At 37.2% G+C, this 20,309-nt stretch overlaps 1 protein-coding gene across 1 annotated transcript; it reads right to left on the bottom strand.

Annotated features, from left to right (window-relative positions):
* Positions 1-2,250: 2,250 nt before the first annotated feature.
* On the bottom strand, positions 2,251-19,881 carry LOC121247171. The gene is made up of 8 exons (XM_041145519.1): positions 19,711-19,881; positions 19,504-19,601; positions 11,886-12,221; positions 11,682-11,775; positions 5,174-5,295; positions 4,923-5,072; positions 3,234-3,332; positions 2,251-2,681 (listed from the first exon to the last, which is right to left on the bottom strand). The coding sequence occupies exons 3-8, from the start codon at positions 12,204-12,206 to the stop codon at positions 2,547-2,549; spliced, it is 921 nt and encodes a 306-aa protein (XP_041001453.1). The 5' UTR covers positions 12,207-12,221; positions 19,504-19,601; positions 19,711-19,881; the 3' UTR covers positions 2,251-2,546.
* Between the last annotated feature and the right edge of the window lie 428 nt (positions 19,882-20,309).

The raw sequence follows: 20,309 nt of genomic DNA, 5'->3' as shown, positions 1-20,309 counted from the left end.
GGATATTGACAAGATCTTTACTGTTACAGTTGATAATGCTTCTTCAAACGATGTTGCCATTGAGTATTTGAGAAAGTTTGTAGGAGGTCATTTGTTGGAAGGGAAGTATATTCACATCAGGTGTTGTACCCATATTATGAATCTTATTGTGAATGATAGGCTAAAAGATTGTGATGATTCAATCATAAGGGTGCGCAATGCGGTTAGGTATGTTAGATCATCTCCCGCAAGAATGGATAAATTCAAAAAGTGTATAGAGAAGGAGAAAATTAGTTGTACAAAATTGGTATGCCTTAATGTTTCCACAAGATGGAATTCGACTTATCTAATGCTAGAAGTTGCAGAAACATTTAAAAAATCATTTTTGCGATTGGAGAAGGATGATGATTCTTTTTTTCATTATTGTCATAGTGTGAACTTGAGCCCTCCAAACTATAGTGATTGGGAGAGAGTTAGAGTATTGATAAAGTTTTTGAAGATTTTTTATGATGCTACTGTGAGACTTTTTGGCTCTTTGTATGTCACATCTAATATATATTTCCAAGAGCTTTGTGGCATCCAATTACATTTGTCAAAAATATGTCAAAGTAATGATGCAGTGTTGAAATGTATGGCGGCGAATATAAAGATTAAGTATGATAAATATTGGGGATCAATCGAGAAGACTAACTTGATGATATTTATTGTTGTTGTTCTTGATCCAAGATGCAAATTTAGTCTTTTGCATTTTTGGTTCAAAAAAATATATGGTGGTAATTTAGTCAAAGAAATGATTGTAAAAATGAAACAACCGTTGATTGACATTTATGGAGAATATAGTGTTGTGTATGGGAGTTCAAGTGGAGTTTCCTATTATGAGCCTCCTTCCTCAGTTGATCCTAGTATGATTGATTCTAATTTTCAACAAAGTTTTTGGGTTGCGTATAAGCAAGAAATAATTGAATCTAATTTGATGAACAAATCGGAGATTGATCAGTACTTGGAACATGGTTGTGAGGCACGAGCTCCAAATTTTGATATTTTAGATTGGTGGAAGACCAATGAAGTAAAGTATCCTATTTTGGCAAGAGTTGCACGGGATGTGATGGTCATTCTCGTTTCTATTGTTTCTTCTGAGTCAGCCTTTAGTACAGGGGGTCAGGTGCTTGACACATTTTGTAGTTCACTATCTCCAAGAACAGTCGAGACACTCGTTTGTATACAAAATTGGTTGAGGGATCCAATACCCATTGATCTTCGTGCCTCCTTGGATAATATTGAAAGCTTTGAGGCAGAATTGGATAATAAACTTATTTCTTATTTACATATTTATTAAACTTTTTCATAATGTTTATTTTTTTATATCATTTAATAATTATCATGTGTTTTTTTAGAGTTTGATCCAAAATCAAGTTTTACTTATGTTGATGAGGAGTAACTCAAGCCTTATGGTCTGCATGATAGTATGTTTTTCATTTTTACTCCTTTGTTGGAGAAACTAAACCACTTTGTGTTGACTTGAATTATATGATGTGCTATTATTGATTTGGTGTTAGATTTTTTCATAATGGCAGATATAGAGGAAGAGATAGGAAGCTGTTGTTATTCAATCGTTGAATGCTCTTCAGTTCTTTATCAGTTGATGTTCATATTTTTGTAATAGATGGCTTTTGTACATTTTTTATGGATAGTCCATCCAAGGGCTCATTTTTTTTATGAAAGTTTATTTTTTTTTATTACATGTTATGCATGGTGGTGATAGTTTTAAATTAGATTATTAACACCAATAGTTCTTTGCATATGCTTCTTTTTAATTCACATCACGCCTTTGTAACTTTACTTCTTTCTTGGAGGAATTAATATTTTAGTTCAATAACTATAGACATATTTGGGTTGTTTACTCATTTCTAGTTAGTCTTTCATTTGGATTGTTTCATGAACGTTTCTAGTTTATTTGTTTTAGTTCATATAGTTTATACAGGACAAGAATAATAATAATAATAATAATAATAATAATAAATAAAAAATAAAAAAACCAAAAACCCAACCCGAGTACAGGTCAAGTCGGACCAGTTTGGCACCCAAATAGTGCCAAGTCGGGTCGGACTGGATCCATACCCGGTTGGAGTTGATCGGATTGCAGCCCTATATATACCAGGCTTGTAAATAGCATTAACTCTTCTAATATTTGAATGTCGAGAAAAGTTGGGGTAAATAATGTCAGACACCTTGTCAATAAAAAAAAAAAAAAAAAAAAAAAAAAAAAAAAAAAAAAAAGCCGAGTTTTGGCATGTAGTGCCGATTCCAAAATTTAATGAAATCCTTGAATCCACAGTTCAATTCATTACAGCAACGTACCCTCTTGGATTTCTCAGCTGATTCGAGCATTCGAAATAAAAATGACTTGAGGAGCTGATAAATAGGAAGCTATAAGGGCTGAGGGACAAAACAAAACCATTCATAGATTTCCAACCTTCATTCTATACATATGAAAAGTAACGAGGCAATTGGAATTGGATAGATGACAAGGTGATTATAATTGACCACCATTTCTCCTATGCTTGTCGTTATAGACAAAGTAACAAGATCAAAGTCCTCTCCAGTTTGCTGATTGCCGAAAGTTGGGATGGCAAAATAAGGACAAAACTTGACACCAATTCAGCCACTTTCGGGGAGGACTTCGCAATGAGCAACTCGATTTTCTGGTCATAAAGTTACCGAAAGATCATTATCTTCAATTTTTACATAAATAAAGGCAGTCAAAAAAACAATCAAAGCATCAATTTCATAAAAAACAATAGATGATAAGCAAGAAATTAGAGGCATAGCTTCTCCACCCGAAAACATGGAAGTGTTTAAACTTAAAAACAGAATGAAATAGGAGGAACGGCATTTCCTTCGGTATGGAATTCAAAATATATATACTATATGATAGCACTGCCTGTAGGTGGGGAGGGGCTCCATCATGGATTATCCCTTTGATAAGAATCTATTTGATATTTCTTTAAATATACAATAAAGTTGTCTGAGTTTCAAAATCTAAAATGGTCTTCCATCCTAAATGACAACGGAAGTACAAGTTCATTTTTGCTGAGGACAGACAGCACTGGAAGAAAATAGGATTGGAGGTTTTCTTTCTCAAAGGAAATCTTTGAGGATTTCAGGAATTTCATAGGGACTTCACTCCTATGGCCAAAAAATATAAAATTCATTCGTATGCACTTCCTCCCTAAAGAACTAGAAAAGTTATTCACCTTTACTGATTTATTGACTTCCTCCAGTTTGTTTAGCAGCGCTTCCCCAGTTGCTATGCTTCTGCGCTCTATTGTAGCATGGCGCGGTGAACTTATCATCTGCATGAGTACAATTTTAATAATACTAATCAACATTAATTCCAAACAATCAGCTGATAGAAGATAATAAATACGACTAATTCCAAACAATCAGCTAATAGAAGATAATAAATACGACATAGAATTTATGGCACAGAAATTACAATAGATAAATAAAAACAAAAACCACAAACAAGCATTATCAGTGTGCCCCTAATAAGACATGCATTTAAATGCTCCTACATTTATTTTTATTAATAGTTATAAAAAGAGAGATGATATTTGCAGTCATAGAGTACGCAAGCACCGCGCACTCTTTTTGAAATAAGTAAAGATAAATGATATTTGCAGTCGTGGAGTGCGCAAGTGTTGTGCAATCATTTTGAAAAAGAGTGGAGTCTATTATTAAAATTTTTTTTAATAATGGACCCCACTCATTTTCAAATGGATTGCGCGGCGCTTACATACTTCACGACTGCATGTAGCATTACTCATAAGTAAATATGAGACCTACATGAAAAAATTAATGTTTTAATGGTGGACCCCACTCTTTTTCAAAAGGAGTGCGTGGCATTTGCACAACTCATGACTGTATCTAACATTACTCAATGTAAGCTAATATATGTGCAATGAAAACGGCAATCCGTTTATTCATTTATCAAGAACACACCCAACAACAACAACAACAATAATAATATAACAAAAATAACAATCATAGAGATTTAGCAACCACAAACATAGTTGAAAATGGGATCCGTACTTGTGGGCTCAATCAAGCTTCAAAAACCTTAGAGATTCCACATTTATATAAAACCAGCCCAGAAACAAATTTTCCAGAAGCCTTAAATTGTCTTCTTCGCATGTATCCACCACAACCCCCTGCCCATTATAGATTTTCTGGTTTGAAGCTAACCTTCTCCAGTTCAGATAGTTAATTCTGAACAAACTCAAACCAATCAATCCCTATTTGTTACCATCCAGGCTTCTGACAAGTCTCAGAAGTCAGAGAGATGTTTGGGGGACATCCCAATCAGCAGACATACTAGAACTAAGGAATCCAAACGGGAAGCAAAGAACTCAAACATATTCTAACAAGCTGGTAAAGAACAAACACCTCAATGGGATCTTATAGTGTAGAATAACAAATCCTATGATGCTAAATTTCTAGAATAGAAATGTGATTTGAAACTAGTTTTATAGACGTCACTATCAGAAGATGGGAAAATATAGTTACAGCCCTAATATTGGATAAAGAACATCTTCTTAGACCCTCAAGCTCTGAATACTAGAGACTTTACCATAAAGAGTCTAACAAGCGTTCTGTACCCATCTCCCAATTACCAAACTAATATTTTGGAGATGGACCATGATATATGATCCTCCAACCGTCATTGTGGGTGGAGCGAAGGAATTGACACCAAGCTTTTCAATGAGACCCTAGAAGGCTCCCTGCCTGCATGGCTTGCATGGTCATTTCAACAAATTTAAACTGGCTCAGTTTGTGGTTTGATTATAAACTGACCCAGAAAAAGGCACATCCATGTTGTTACATATATTCTTGTCAGGATCTAAAAGTTTTAGAGAGTCTCGGAAACAATTTTTTATCATTACCTTCCAGTTTTTTAATGGTGATCTCAAAACAGCTGGCCCCTCAGTCAAGGATCCCATATGACCCACGCTTTCTCCTTCAGCAGATAGAGCTGTAGGCCTCCAACTTCTACCAACATCTTGTATAATCTTTGAGGCTTCTGTTATGATGACCTACAATACATGCAACTCGTTTAAGTTATTCCATCCATTAATTGCCTCCTTTTGATGATAATGTGAAACTAGGAAGGTATGAGAAAAGAAGATTAAATTACCTTTCTCAGAAGTCCAGGGTTAGAAACCCCTTGAACCTGTAGTTCATCTACAGGTGCAGCTTTTCCATGAGCTATACTTTCAACTCTGAAGGTATGGATTCCATACACTGATTGTAAGCAACCTATTGAGAACAGGACATAAAAACACTGTTAGTCCTTTTAAGCACACCCAAAAGAACATCGAATCAAAGTCAGATAAGTTCATATGATCAAGAGGCTAATGGATACCCATGAACGAAATTGAAAAACAATGAAGGACAAGTTACTAAATCTGTTCTTCTCACTTAAATTCCTGCCCTACCATTCCCTTTTTTCTTTTCTGTGATGGTGGTGCTCAGGTTTGGGAGAGGGGAGTGAAGGCTAACATGCAAAAACAGAAAGTCTTCATGCTAACTCAAGAATAGCACCAGCCACTCCTTTTAGCCATCTTCGATGCATCAGGTGTAAGAATAAAGGGTTACACAATTAAATTATAGAAAATCTGGAATCTGCCAAACAAATACAAACACTTTCTAACGAAACGTTATTCAAGACAGCTAATGATACATATGAGATCCAAAACAAACCTTATATGCTACAACTCAACACCCTATTTAACTCTTAATAGAGAAAACCACAAACCATATAAAAAACTAACCCAAAACCTTTCTCTCACATAAGAATTCTTATTAATTTATTCTTTAAAATAAGGAAACAAGCCATATAAAACACAACCCTAGTTGCCATTCATACTTTTTGCAATTGCAGTCAAAAGCCATTTCCAATGGAACATTCTGCTCAATCCACAGTGTGAATTGTGCTTAACATGATCTTTCCACAATGTATTCTATCTGAGCTCAGAACTTCTAGAGGACATTTTGTTCAAATGAATTCAGAGCACAATTCAAACATCTTCCTTTTCGAGTGTTCTTTATTTCAAATTGTTCCACATAATGTTACGGAAACTTGGTGCAAAGTGACACCCACTAGTCCCCTCCACTTGAAGACAACTTACCTTTGAGTTACGACTGAAAGAAATTATCTTATCAAGAGGGTGGTAATTCAGCTACTTACAATTTGGCTACTTATGTCGTGTTACGCATGAGTTATGTTATATACTATAATCTCATCCCACGTCCATCACATTGTAGTAATGTGGTATTGTCCAACAACCAGTAAATCAGCTCTTGTTTTTAAAGGCAACATATTCAAGAGTAGATGGGTAACATCACATCATCACAGTAGGTTAATAGTGTGATGAGGGTATAGTATGTAGCATTTTCCGAATTTCATACCTGCATTTTTTTCATCCAAGCATGATCCATACCTGAATCCTACTGGATTTCAAAACCTCAAAGAAATAAGTAAGACCAACATATATTAGTGATTCCTTTAAATTTTTCAGTAAATTACTTTATACAATTACAGAGTAGAGCGTTCATTAGAAGAACTTAGATTATTTTTTGTCAGCACTCTTTTTCTTTGGGCCACAGCCGTAGATTTTCGTGGCCTCGATTTTCATGAATTTCTAGTTTCTATTTCCTCTCCCTAAATAGGTGTTACCTTTTGTATATCATCTTGTGTACTTGGACTATGCCTATTCATATAAATATAATCGTTTACTTATAAATAAATAAAACAATTACAGAGTAAAGCTTTGGAGACACTATTAAACATTTTTAGAAAATAACTACATGGAAATTTTTAGAAAAACTGCCTTTGGTGATGGTTTGTCAATGGCAATATTTCCTTGTAGTGATTAGCATGTTAGTCCAGTTTGGTGATTAGCGTGTTGGTTTGGTTTCGATGGGAATGCACAGAGAGGTTTTTATTGAACAGAAGCTATTTGCGTTTAGAAAGGAGAATGAAAGGTGGTGGAGAATCACTGAGAGTAGTCGTCGTGTGGTGAAATACATCTCCTTGGATCATGAAGCTTTGGGGTGGTTGGGTTTTACGGTGAGGGAATGTGCTGTGTCTTTGGGCTCTTATGAGTTTCTTAGAACAAGTAGAAAAGGAAATTCCGTGTTAGTGATGCAGAGGGGTTGCAACCACAATGGCTGTTTTTTCTCCTTTTTGGAGTTTGGGCATGAAAAGAGGAAAGGTATGATAGTGGTGCCAAAAGGGAGGATGGGGAGGGGTGGAGGTACTTTGGAGACATTTTGAAGGAACTCACGTCTCATTCCTCTATTTTGAGTGTGAGAAACAGAGTGGCTAGCATTCCATGGTCTTCTCGGGCAGACAAGTCGAAGGTGTTCAAAGAAGAGGGTGGAGCTCCATTGTTGACAGTAGACACCTCACGGACGTGCAACAAGGTGCTCCAAGCGCAGAAGGTACTAGCGCGAGACGTGAGTGGATCGGTGCCAGGTGTGTCCATTTCTGAGGTCATGCAGAGGTGCGGGGGAGATGGTAGTGAGTTGTTGGGGCCAAATGACGAAAATATGCTAAGGGTATTGGGTGATATGGAGGAAAAAGTAGGGGTTTTATCGGAAGAAATTTTATGTCTTAAACACTACGTTAAGGGGAAGGAAGTGATGATGATGCACTTGGGCCATGTTTTGGGCTCTAATGTAGGGAGGGGAAGGCTTTCAGTTTTGGACCAGAGGGAGATGGACTCAAGGGCCCTTTGGTTGAAAGAAGGTGATAGGTGTACGAAGTTCTTTCACAAAGTAGCTAATTCACATCGGCGTAACAATGCTATTGAGTCACTTCAATCAGGCTCTCAGGTGCTATCTTCTCCTCCCGAGCTAGAAAACCATATTGTACATTATTATGAGACCCTTCTCACCGAATCGGCTTCTTGGAGGCCGAAGCTTGATGCCTTGCCCTTTGAGGCAATTGACTTGATGAGTGTGAGTGTTTTGGAGAGACCTTTCGTTGAAGAAGAGATTTACAAGGTCATCTTTGGCATGGCTAAGGATAAAGTGCCAAGTCCGGATGGTTTTCAATGGATTTCTTTCAAACTTGTTGGGACATTGTGAAATGTGATGTTATGTAGGTTTTCAGTGAATTTCACTCTTTTCAAAAGTTTGAAAAATCCCTTAATACGACCTTCATTGCTCTCATTGCCAAGAAACACGGGGCTTCGACTATTGAAGACTTTCGTCCAATAAGCCTGGTTAGTAGTGTATATAAGACTATTTCGAAGGTTCTTGTCAACCGGCTTAGCCCTGTGTTGGAACATATTATTTCCAAGTCTTAGAACACATTTATTCATGGGAGACAAATTCTTGATTTGGCACTCATTGCAAATGAGTGTTTGGACCACATACTACAAAAGGAGGTTCAGGTGTTTTTTGCAAACTTGACATGGAGAAGGCATATGATCATGTGAATTATGAATTCCTCTTATACCTGCTTGGGAGGTGTGGTTTTGGGGATAGGTGGATTTCATGGATGCGTCATTGTATTTCAACCACCCGGTTCTCAGTTCTAGTTAACAGCACGCCTGCTGGTTTTTTTGGTAGTTCACGAGATTTGCAACAGGGAGATCCTCTATCTCCTCTTCTATTTGTTATAGTTATGGAGGCTTTAAATAGGATGGTGTAGGCTGCGGTTGGGTGAGGTTTCTTATTTGCTTTTCAGGTGGGCAATGGTTCTGGTGGCCCTATTATCATCTCACACCTTTTTGCAGACGATACTTTAGTCTTTTGTGAAGTGATTAGTAGCCAAATCCAAACTCTACGAGCACTGTTTCTTTGCTTTGAAGTAATGTCAGGACTTAAGGTGAACCTTGGCAAGTCTGAGATAGTTCCTGTGGGTGCGGTCTCTAATATCATCAGTTTAGCAAGCCTTATGAATTGTAAGGGTCCTCTTTCCCAATGAAATACCTAGGCCTTCCGTTGGGAGCAACTTACAAGTATAGAGCTATATTGGATGGGGTGGTAGAGAAGATAGAGAAAAAGTTGGCTGGTTGGAAACGGGTGCATTTATCAAAAGGGGACCGCCTCACTCTTATCAAGAGTACTCGCACTAACCTCCCAACATATTTTTTTATCTTTGTTGCTTATGCCTGTATGGGTGGTGAACAGGATGGAGAAACTCTTTAGGGTGTTCTTATGGGGAGGCATAGGGGAGGAGAAGAAATTCCATCTGGTTAGATGGAAGACAGTATGTGCCTCAGTTGTGAATGGGGGGTTGGGAGTGTGCAACTTGACAACTTTTAATAAAGATCTATTGGAAAAATGGCTTTGGAGATATCATTTAGAGGGGGGATCAATGTGGAAGGAAATTATTGATGCTAGATATGGTGTCGTTTGGGGTGGTTGGTGCTCTAACGAAGAGAGAGGGGGGTATGATGTGGGTTTATGGAAGTTTATAAGAAATGGGTGGCCATACTTTGCAAATCAAATTCGCATTGTAGTTGGTAAGGACAATCGAATCAGTTTTTGGCGGGACGTGTGGTGTGGAGATCACGCATTGGAAATGATTTTTCCGGCTCTATATCGTATTACAGTTAATAGGGAGACTTCAATGGCAGATGTGCAGTTATTTTCTCATGGTGCGCACCAGTGGAATATAATATTCTTTTTAATAGGGATTTCCATAACTGGGAATTATCTATTGTTTCAGATTTTTTCAGCCTACTATATTTCAAGGGAACTCCTATGGCACAACGAGATAGATTGAAGTGGAGGCATAATAATCACAAGATATGTACAGTTAAGGCGCATTATAACATCATGACAACACAACTTGACAATACTCCGTTCCCCTGGAAGAATATTTGGAGGACTCGTGTGCCTTCTAAAATAGCTTTTTTTGTTTGGAATGCCGCTCTTGGGAAGATATTGACCACAGACAACTTAAAGAAAAGAGGATGTGTAGTGATGGATTGGTATTACATGTGTAAAAAGAATGGAGAATCTGTGGACCATCTCTTACTACATTGTGAGGTAATAAGGGTGTTGTGGGATGAGATCTTTCAAAGGGTTGATGTTGTTTGGGTTATGCCTATGAGGGTGGTGGATTTGTTGGGCTGTTGGAGAAAGATGCAAGGTTGTCATCAAGTGGCAGCAGTGTAGAAGATGATACCGTTGTACATTATGTGGTGTATTTGGACAGAAAGGAATACGCTCTGCTTTGAAGATAAGGAACGCACAATGGCCGAGTTGAAGAATTTTTTTCTCCACACTTTAATGTGTTGGTTTTCCGCTATTGTATTGCATGAGGACAATGTTCATGATTTCTTGTCTTTAATTTATCGCTTTTAGAATGTATTTAGGTGTTCTTCTGTATACTTCCTATATACAAAGGCTATGCCTATTTCATTCATATATATAATATTTATCTTTTACTTATAAAAAAAAAGAAGCTCTGAAGACAGAATGTAACCCCTTTTTCTCTTCATGTGCAGGTTCCTATAGAATAACCTTCACATCTTTCTGTTTCTCTATGTCTACTAGCTTCTTGATTATTGTTGTAGCCATAAGTTTCTTTAGCCACTTTCACCATTATTTCATCCTTACCTACTTCCAACTCTTTTTCACTCTCCTTTTCAATAGTACTCCTTTTCTCCTCGTCTTAGATCCATCAACAGGCGACAGTCTCATGTCTCTCACTAGTGGGAGGAATAAATAGGTGGTCACAGGGATTTTTGTCAGCAGGCTGGTCATGAGCGACACCTCAAACTCAAAGTATAATGAGTTGACCTCAACCAGTGGCAAGTTTGGCCAAAATCTTGCAAATCTGAGCCATCCTCCACCTATGTTCCTTAATTTCCATCCACAATGGCTTCCCTCCCTCCCACCAAATAACATCAATAGGATTTCTTTCTTCAACTCCATTCTTAGTCATCTCATCTGGCAAAGCCTTATTCTGATACCAACTAACCATTTAAGAAGGTGTGAGGATAAAGGATTACCTAGTTTAACCCCTAAATAATCTAGAATCCACCAGCAAAAGTGAAAATATTTTTTAAAGTTGTTCTATTCAAGACGGTAATGATACTGAGGTCCAAAACACGTCTTTATATTGTCTAGAATTCAATACTACAGCTGAATTTCAATTAGAGAAACTTAATAATGACTTCTACAATAAGGAATTGATAGAAACTAACAAAAACCATTCATTTCACATCAGGAAACTTGTGATCTAGGATACCACTTCCAACATAAGATTCTGCCTGATTCACTGTTTCAACAATACTTTTCATGATCATCGCATGATGTATTCTGTATAAACTCAAAACTTCTCTGACGAATTCTGTTCAACTCGTTTTGAACACAGTTCAAACACCTTTACCTAGCTTTCTTCCACTAAAATTGTTACACATAATCTTGTGCAATTCCAATGGGATATGTCCTAAGTCAATCTTAAAAGATATGCACATAGACTATTAACAATTGAATTCAGCTACAGCCACATTTATTATTTTGATTATAGCTAAGCTGATAATAACTGTGGACCCTTGAAATCAGACGGTTTACATGGCCATGAAAGCAATAATAACCAGGAAGAATACAATATGAATGTGACATAAAACAATTACTTAGTAATCACAACACAAATATGAAAAGGGTTGCATTGGTACCTTGTTCAATAATTATATCAATCACCATGGAAAGCGGTACATGCTTCTCAATTAATGCAGTGCCCCAAAAGGGTATAAACGAAGGCCTTGAGACCTTCATAGAGAGATGAAAAATTATATGTACAATGCTTCATGAAAAATTACCTCTACAGTGCTTCTTCTTTTTAAGAGGAACAAAAGAACCGTTCAAATAAATTTGTTTACCTTGTATACTATCTCGCTAGGAGTAACATACAGTTTTCGTGAGGAAATATCCTTCTGAAGCACATATCTCTTAATGGGCAGATATAGAAGCATAATGATGCCCACTCCCCAAGCTAAAACTAGCAACAGTGAGATAGAAAGCCATATTACGGTGTCATACTTAATGCTATTGCTTGCAAGCTCTTCAAAGGAGGCTGAGAATAGTATTTTCTCAGGACAATCAATAGAATCACCATTGTCTAACTCGGACTCAGGATCGCTAAGTAGTTGATGCTTAGGTGACCTCAGTTCTGATAGACCATCTGTATGACCCATCAACATTTCTTCAAGCTGAAACTATAAATGGGAAGACAAAAGAATTCATTACTAAAAATCATGTACCCAATAATATCATAACCTACATATTATTTTCTTCTTGGGGTGTGATGTTTTTTGGCAACCAACACAGCTAATGATCTGTCCAATCAGTTGCTTGTTTAGAAATATTTTCATGAGAAATCATACTATCACATAACTAAAGGCTTGTTGATCAAGATTCAGATGAGATTTAAGGGGACTCTGATAGTTTGATGCACTAATAAATGACATGTAATCGTAGATGCACAATCTTCTGTCCATGCTTGAAGTGAAACTGTTTGTAGACAACAATGGTGATAAGTGTGTGTGTGTGTGTGTTTGTGTGTAATGAACCCAAGAAATTGTTACTAAAATATGTACTTAAAGTCCAAGTAAATCAGTCAATGTTACAATTGGAACTCAGAACCACTTATTTCTAGTTCTGCCTACTACGGTGATGTTTGGATGTAAAAAAGTTGGGAAGTTTTTTATGAATAAATAAGAAATGAAGTTGCGTAGATTTTTGTGAAAGTTGTGGGTCTCACCTTGAAAATGTTTGAAAAAATAATTTGTGAGAAAAAAATTTATGAAAAATATATTATTTAAATTAAAAACAAAAACAAAAAGCAAAAGAACAAAGGAACAGATCATGGGTGCCTGACAAGGATGGCCACTGTCAGCTACCCACAATCGGGTGGTTAACCAAAGGGCCACCCTATGGTGTGCTAGCCACCAAGGGCTGGTTGAGGGTGGTCCACCGGGTCCGTGCGACTTAACTATCATAATTTATCCACCCAATGTGACACTTAGCCATGGTGTTACAATGTGTGTGTGTGTGAGAGAGAGAGAGAGAGAGAGTAATGCCCCAATAGAAGGCCTAAGTCACATGGCCTATACTTCAAAATGACTGGTCAATAATATAATTGGAACCCCATTAGAACATTATAAAGAGCAAGAACTTATCATTCCTAAGTAATGTAGGATTCCATACACCACCTACCCTCAAAATGAGGTATCACAGAGAGAGAGATTTCCCAAGGAATATTAAAATGCACATCTCCGTTCAACGTCCAGAATCTCCATTCAAAGTCCAAAATTAGGTCAAGTGATTTATTCCCTGCTAGATTGTTGGTGCTTGAATATTAGCCTAGTGTAGAAGTAGAGACACTGTATGACCAACCTAAATTGTCAGCGGAAATCATAAACTACCTTATATGACCTCTATTACTCGTTTTCTTTTAATCTCTAACTTGTTAACAATCATCAAGAACCGAAAATATGTTCAACCATTTGTTGATAAAATTATATGATTGAAAATCTCAAAATTTTGATACTCCATTTGGTTGGTGCAGCATAAGAAGATGTATAACATAAAAGTTTCAGTCATAAACATTGATGCAGCAGTTATGTAGTTGGTGCCACTTCAATGTTAAGTCATGTAGTTTTTTTTTTTCTTTTTCTTTTTTGGACAATGAAGTCATGTAGTTGATTTCATATCATCCACCTAGGCTGCATGTCAGTTCCTAAGGCTCTTGGAGTAAGGAGTAAATTTGATGGTATCCTAGGCATTTTCCATGGCTAAGCACAAAAACAACCAAATGAGGATCTTAAGAAGGATGAGCATTCGGACCCACTCTGAAGATTCCCTCCTATCTGGAAGTGACGATCTTTCCCTCTCTGCTAAAGGGCCATCACAGAGGTTCGTATTGGTGCATAGTGAGTCTATATGGGAGGGCAGAAATCTTTTTGAGGAGGAGGCGAGGGAGCTGCCCATGGATCTCAGAGCGGGGGAGCCTATACCTCTGAATTACATGTTACCAGACAAGTATAATGCTTTGGACTAGGTTCTACACAAGGTGAAGGAAATTCAACACTGTGTGGGAATGTATTGTAAAGGCTTTGAGGAACAATTTATGGCTTTGCTTACAGCCATAGAAGTGGGGCATGTTCAGCTCAAGAAAGCCGGATCTAAAAGACAGAGGGAGTTGAAGAGGCTAACATGGTCGCTGAATTATGAGGGCAATTCCAGCCGAGATAGATCCAAAGGGGAGAGGCAGGTATCCCCCTTATGAAGCCTAAAATTGTGTCTTGGAATGTCTACGGGCTTAACAAGGCCAATAAGCGTCTCCAAATAAAAAATCTGCTTTGTGAGTGGAACGCGGACATACTATGCTTGTAGGAGACAAAGCTGAGATTTATTTCTAGAAGAATTGTGCGAAGTATTGGAGCTACGCGCATATGGATTGGGTGTACCTAGCATCGAATGGGGCGTCAGGAGATGTACTGGTGATGTGGGATAGAATGGTGGTGGAGAAAATTGAGAAATTCATAAGAGAGTTTACAGTGGCATGTTCCTTTAAGAGTGTAGAAGACAACTTCTTGTGGGCTTTTGCAGGTATTTATGGGCTGAATTCAGATAGTGCCCGAAGAGCATTGTGGGAAGAATTAGCTGGAATACACAGTTGGTAGGACCTTCCATGATATATAGGTGGCGACTTTAATGTCGTAAGATTTCCAAGTGAATGTTTGGGAGATAGGAGATTGCGACCAACAATGATAGACTTCTCTGAGTGTATATTTGACTTGAACCTAGTGGACCTTCCTCTCATGGGGGGTACTTTCACGTGGCCTAATAACTAGACGTGGTCTCGACTGGATAGATTTTTTATCTCACCAAAATGGGAAAGTCATTATTCGGATGTATGTCAAAAAAGACTGCCCCGTCTCTATTCGGATCATTTCCCTATTTTGCTAGATTGTGGAAGTATCCAACGAGGGTGTCGATACTTCAAGTTTAAAAATATGTGGCTGAAAACTAAAGGCTTTGTGGACAAGGTCAGGCAATGGTGGTCTTCATATCAGATACACGGGTACCCTTAGCTTCATCTTTGCAGGCAAGCTGAAAGCTCTAAAAATAGACTTAAAGCTTTGGAATACTCAATCTTTCGGTGACACAAGAGAACACAAGAAAATCCAGTTGGAGGAGATTCAGGAGTTAGAGAGGATACAAGAGGATTTGGTCCTCTCCCTAAAAGAGTTCCCAGAAAACAGAGTTGGCTGCAGATTTAGAGAGGATTATCCTACTAGAGGAGATTTCATGGCATCGAAAATCAAGAGCATTGTGGTTGACAGAAGGGGATCGAAGCACGAAGTTTTTTCATAGAATTGCTAACTCTTATAGGCAAACCAATACCATTGAGATGCTGAAAATTGATGGTGTGGAATGTATGGAGGGTCAGGTGATTTGAGAGCATGTTGTGGATTTTTTTTGAATAGTTGCTTACAGAACAAGAGGGGTGGAGACCGAAGCTTGATGGCCTCAGTTTTGAATCTATTGGGCTGCATGATGTATCTTGGTTGAATAGGCCTTTTGAGGAGGCAGAGGTTCATGATGTGGCGAGAAGAATGGTCAAAGACAAGGCACCTGGTCTTAATGGCTTTTCTATGGGCTTCTTTCAAAAACATGCTGGAAAGTAGTGAAGGAGGATCTAATGAAAGCGTTCCAAGAACTATTCTCGGTTAGAAAATTTGATAAAAACCTTAACGCTACTTTTATTGCTTTGATACCTAAGAAGTCGGGGTTTCAGAGGTAAAGAAGGTTTGGCCTATTAACCTTGTGAATGAGGTTTATAAGATATTTTCTAAGGTGCTTGCAAATCGCCTTAGGGAGGTTTTGGGGAAGATTATTACAAAACCCCAAAATGCATTTGTAAGGGGTAGACAAATCTTAGATGCGGTTCTCATTGCCAATGAGTGCCTGGATAGTAGATTAAAAGATGGCACTATAGGGATCCTTTGCAAGTTAGATATGGAGAAGGCCTACGACCACGTTAACTAGGACTTCTCACTATACCTACTTGGGAGGTGTAGATTTGGGAAGAGATGGAGGTGGTAGATCATAGAGTGTATATCAACGGCAAAATTCTCAGTGTTGATCAACAGCAACCCAGTTGGCTTTTTCAAAAGCACCCGAGATTTAAGGCAAGGGGACCCTTTGTCCCCACTTCTCTTTGTCATTGTAATGGAGGCGCTTAGCAAAATGATCTCGGCACTAGTTAATAATGGTTTTATGGCCGACCTCCCGATTGGTGACCCCAATAGGGATACTATTAATATTTCTCATTTGTTGGTCGCAGATGATACATTAATCTTCTGTGAGACAAACTAAAATTAGGTTCAGGCATTGAAGGCTCTTCTTCTCTGTTTTGAAGCAGCGTCCGGTTTGAAAGTGAACTTTGACAAATCAGAGATGATACCAGTTGGAAGGGTCAACAACATAAGGCAATTGGCTAGCACACGAGGATGTAAGGTTGCTTCTCTTCCCATGAACTACCTTGGCCTTCCGTTGGGGGCTGCCTCAAGAGCTATTCCATTATGGGACACAATGATTGAGAAGATAGAAAGGAGATTGACAGGTTAGAAGAGACTGTATTTGTCAAGAGGTGGCAGAATCACCTTAATTAAGAGTACGCTGTCTAATTTGCCAACTTATTTCGTCTCTATTCCCTATTCCAGCAGATGTGGCGTACCGGATTGAGAAACTTCAGCGTGATTTCTTATGGAGTGGGAGATGAATTCAAATCCCATCTAGTTGGTTGGGACTAGGGGGTGCAATTCAGGCTGGTCTGGTCTGGTCTGGGGGGGTGATGGTCCATCATTTTCCCCGGACCGGACCGAACATCCCTAGGGACCGGTCCGGTCCGTTCGGTCCTGCCCAATTATTTTTTTATTTTTAAAATAAAATAATAATAAAAATTTATTTAAAATACTAAATTAAAATTAAGTGAATTATTAATGTAGATTATGTAACTAACTTAATAAAAAAATATTTTAAATTTTCAATGATAATAAATTAGATGAATTTTTTTTTATAAGTAATTAGATGAAAATTACATTATTAACTTATATAATTATTATATAATTAATTAATTGATATTATACATTAGTTAATTGATAGAATATTAATTTGTTAATAACCTATTTAAAATTTTATACTTTTAATGGTGATAGGTTAGATGAAAATTACAAAATAAATTATACAATTATTATATAAATAATATATATAAAATAATTTTTTTTTAATTCGGTCCGGGGTGGGAAACCCCTAAACCGGGACCGGACTGGACCAACTTCGGTCCTCTATTTCTTGGACCAGGACCAGACCGGACCAACTTTGGTCCGGTCCAACCAGTCCAGACTGATCGGCTAACACCCCTAGTTGGAAGTCGGTGATTGAGTGCAAATATGGAGGTTTTTTTTTTTTGGAGGGGGGGTGGGTTGGTGTAAGAGAGGTGAGTGGGGCTCACGGAGTGGGAATATGGAAGCATATCAGGCAAGGATGGGGATTTTTTACTTGAAACACAAGATTCTTTTTAGGGGAGGACTCTAGGATTAAATTTTGGAGCGACTTATGGTGTGGAAAAGGTGCTCTAAAGGACCTATTCCCCTCTATTTACTGGGTTGCATGTGAAAAGAAGCTTTAGTTGTTGATCTCATGCCAATATTGAGGGAGCAAGTTCAATGGAACATCAATTTCAGTAGGGTAGTCCAAGATTGGGAAGTGGGCAGCTTTGAGGATTTCTTTAGTCTATTGTATTCCACAAAACTGAGCAACCAACAAGCTGATATGTTGTGGTGGATACCCACAGGCAGAGGTACATTCTCGGTTCACTCCTTCTATAAGGCTCTCACATACTTGCCAAATAATCAGTTTCCATGGAGAAGGATTTGGTAACATAAGGCGCCTCTCCAAGCGGCATTTTTCACGTGGACAGCTTCCTTGGGTAAGATCCTGACAACAGATAACTTGAGGAAACGTGGGGTGATCATAGTAGATTGGTGCTGCATGTGTAATAAATCTGGCGAGACTGTGGATCATCTCTTATTATACTGTGAGACTACTAGAGTATTATGGAATGAAGTGTTCAGCAGATTAGACTTAGCTTAGGTCATGCCTGCTACGGTGGATGCACTTTTGGCTAGCTAGACAAATTTAAGAGGAATTTGACAAATCAAAGCGGTGTGAAAAATGGTCCCTATCTGTATTCCGTTTTGTTTGTGACAAGAGCACAATGCACGGACGTTCGAAGACGAGGAGCATTCAATAGAGGAACTGAGAGCTTTTTTTATTAGAACTTTATATACATGGGCCATAGTTATAGACTTTAATGGCCTCGATTTGCATTACTTCCTTGTCTCTATTGATTCCACATAGATAGAGCATACCTTTGTATATCTTCTTGTGTACTTGGGCTATGTCTATCATTATTTAATACAATCGTTTACTTATCAAAAAAGAAAATTCCATGGCTAATATTTTCCAAAGCCATTTTCCAATTATTTCTGCTAAGAAAAAAAAAAAACAAAGTTTGATTTACATCTATAGACCGTATGCAAAATGGATTGCCTATTGACAGATATGAAACTTCCAAAATGCCACTGGGGAAACACTGTCATTTATCTAGTATTTTGAAGTAAATCTATCGCTTCCTGAAAACAACAAATATTCACATATTTGCTCAAAATAAGGAAGACTCCCTTTAAATACCAACTAATAGACAAATTATTAAATATGGTAGTATTATTATGACTATTTTTCTCTTGATTATTCAACGATGTTGATGCATTACATGAAAATTTGAAAAACATGAAAAATCTATTATGTTGCTATAAGAATGAATCAAACAAAAAATTCATTCCCTCCCTTGATCATTCCACACACTAAAGCTTTGTTTGGCTCACGAAAAAAATAAAGAAATGACAGAATATCAGCACTGATAGCTTCCATTACCAAAATCCAATGCCTATCAATTCAATAGACAGCTAAAACTAACCGGACACAAATTATTAGAAAATATATTTATGAAAAAAGGATAAAAAATTTAATTGATAACACTTATCAAAAAAAAAAAAATTAATTGATAATTCTTCGAAGATCAGAAACGTTTCTGGAAATTTTTTGAGAAATCAATTAGGGCATTAACTAGCTAAAGAAAACAAATATGATATCAATGAAGGTAAATATAAGAACTTCATTAGGGTCTGGAAAATGGTTTAGGAGCATTGAGTTCTACGCCAAATACACTATTACACACACACACACACACAGATACAGAGTCAAAGAACGAAAATTAATTTAGTTGCCAAAGAGTCCAGCGATCAAAATTTACAGGATTCTTAAGAAATGGGAAAGGAAAAAGGAGAAGCACCTAAGAAAAACAATAGTAACCAAATATAATGAGAAGGGAAAAGGAAACCAACATAAAACAAAGCGTATACATACAGGATTGGCAGGCCGGGGGGCGGCGAGTGCAGTGGGTCGACGGCTTTTCGATCGGTGGACCAGAAAGAAAAAAGAATTCGCTGATCCCAGCAGTAAATCTTATTCCCCAATTCCCACATTAACAAAATCCAAATGCGTATCAATAGCCGGCTAAAAACAAACGGATACAAATTCTTCGAAAATAAACAAACGTCTAGAACTTCCTACCTGGGAAATTTCTTCGAAAATCTGAAACGTTTCAGGGAATTTTTTAGAGAAATAGTAGAGTATCTAGGGGAGAATTGGGGTTTTGGGGGAGTTCTGAAGAGGAAAGTAGGGTGGTTTTGGAAGGTGGGTAAGGCAAACTACCGGTCGGTCTTTTTTACGCTTCTACAGTATTAGTAACAGTCTAGCTCAACTAGCTTGCTTGCTTCCATCTTTCACCATCATTATTATTATTAATTATTTAAAAATAAAAAATACAATTAAAAAACAAAGGGGAAAAAAAATTAAGGATAAAGAGCCCGGGAATGTTTTGATAATAAGATGAGACGATGAGTTTTTAAAACTTTTCAAAATTTCTTTTTTAAATATTACTTAAATATAAAATACTTTTTAATTACAAATTTTCAATTTTTTTATCTCATTATTATAACTTTTACAAATTTAAAAATAAAATACAAAAATAATACAATTTTTTCAAAGTTCAAAACAAAAGTTATATTCAAAAATTATATTCAAATAATTTTTTAAATTTATAATATTTTTATTCAAATTTTTTTCTCTCATTTTCAAAAATCTAATAAAACATATTAACTCAAACTATT

The sequence above is a fragment of the Juglans microcarpa x Juglans regia genome, chromosome 1S, assembly GCF_004785595.1.
Source record: "Juglans microcarpa x Juglans regia isolate MS1-56 chromosome 1S, Jm3101_v1.0, whole genome shotgun sequence".
Classification (NCBI taxonomy): Eukaryota; Viridiplantae; Streptophyta; class Magnoliopsida; order Fagales; family Juglandaceae; genus Juglans; species Juglans microcarpa x Juglans regia.
The sequence above is the reverse complement of the archived record's forward strand: the minus strand, read 5'-3'. Positions and strand labels throughout refer to the sequence as shown.

Excerpts from the sequence above, each read along its gene's own strand:
- LOC121247171 (XM_041145519.1), bottom strand. The coding sequence starts at position 12,206 with ATGTTGATGGGTCATACAGATGGTCTATCAGAACTGAGGTCACCTAAG. Across the intron at positions 5,296-11,681 it reads TGATATAATTATTGAACAAG|GTTGCTTACAATCAGTGTAT; the intron begins GTACCAATGCAA and ends TGTTCTCAATAG. Across the intron at positions 2,682-3,233 it reads AAGTCAATAAATCAGTAAAG|AAAATCGAGTTGCTCATTGC; the intron begins GTGAATAACTTT and ends CTTTATGACCAG.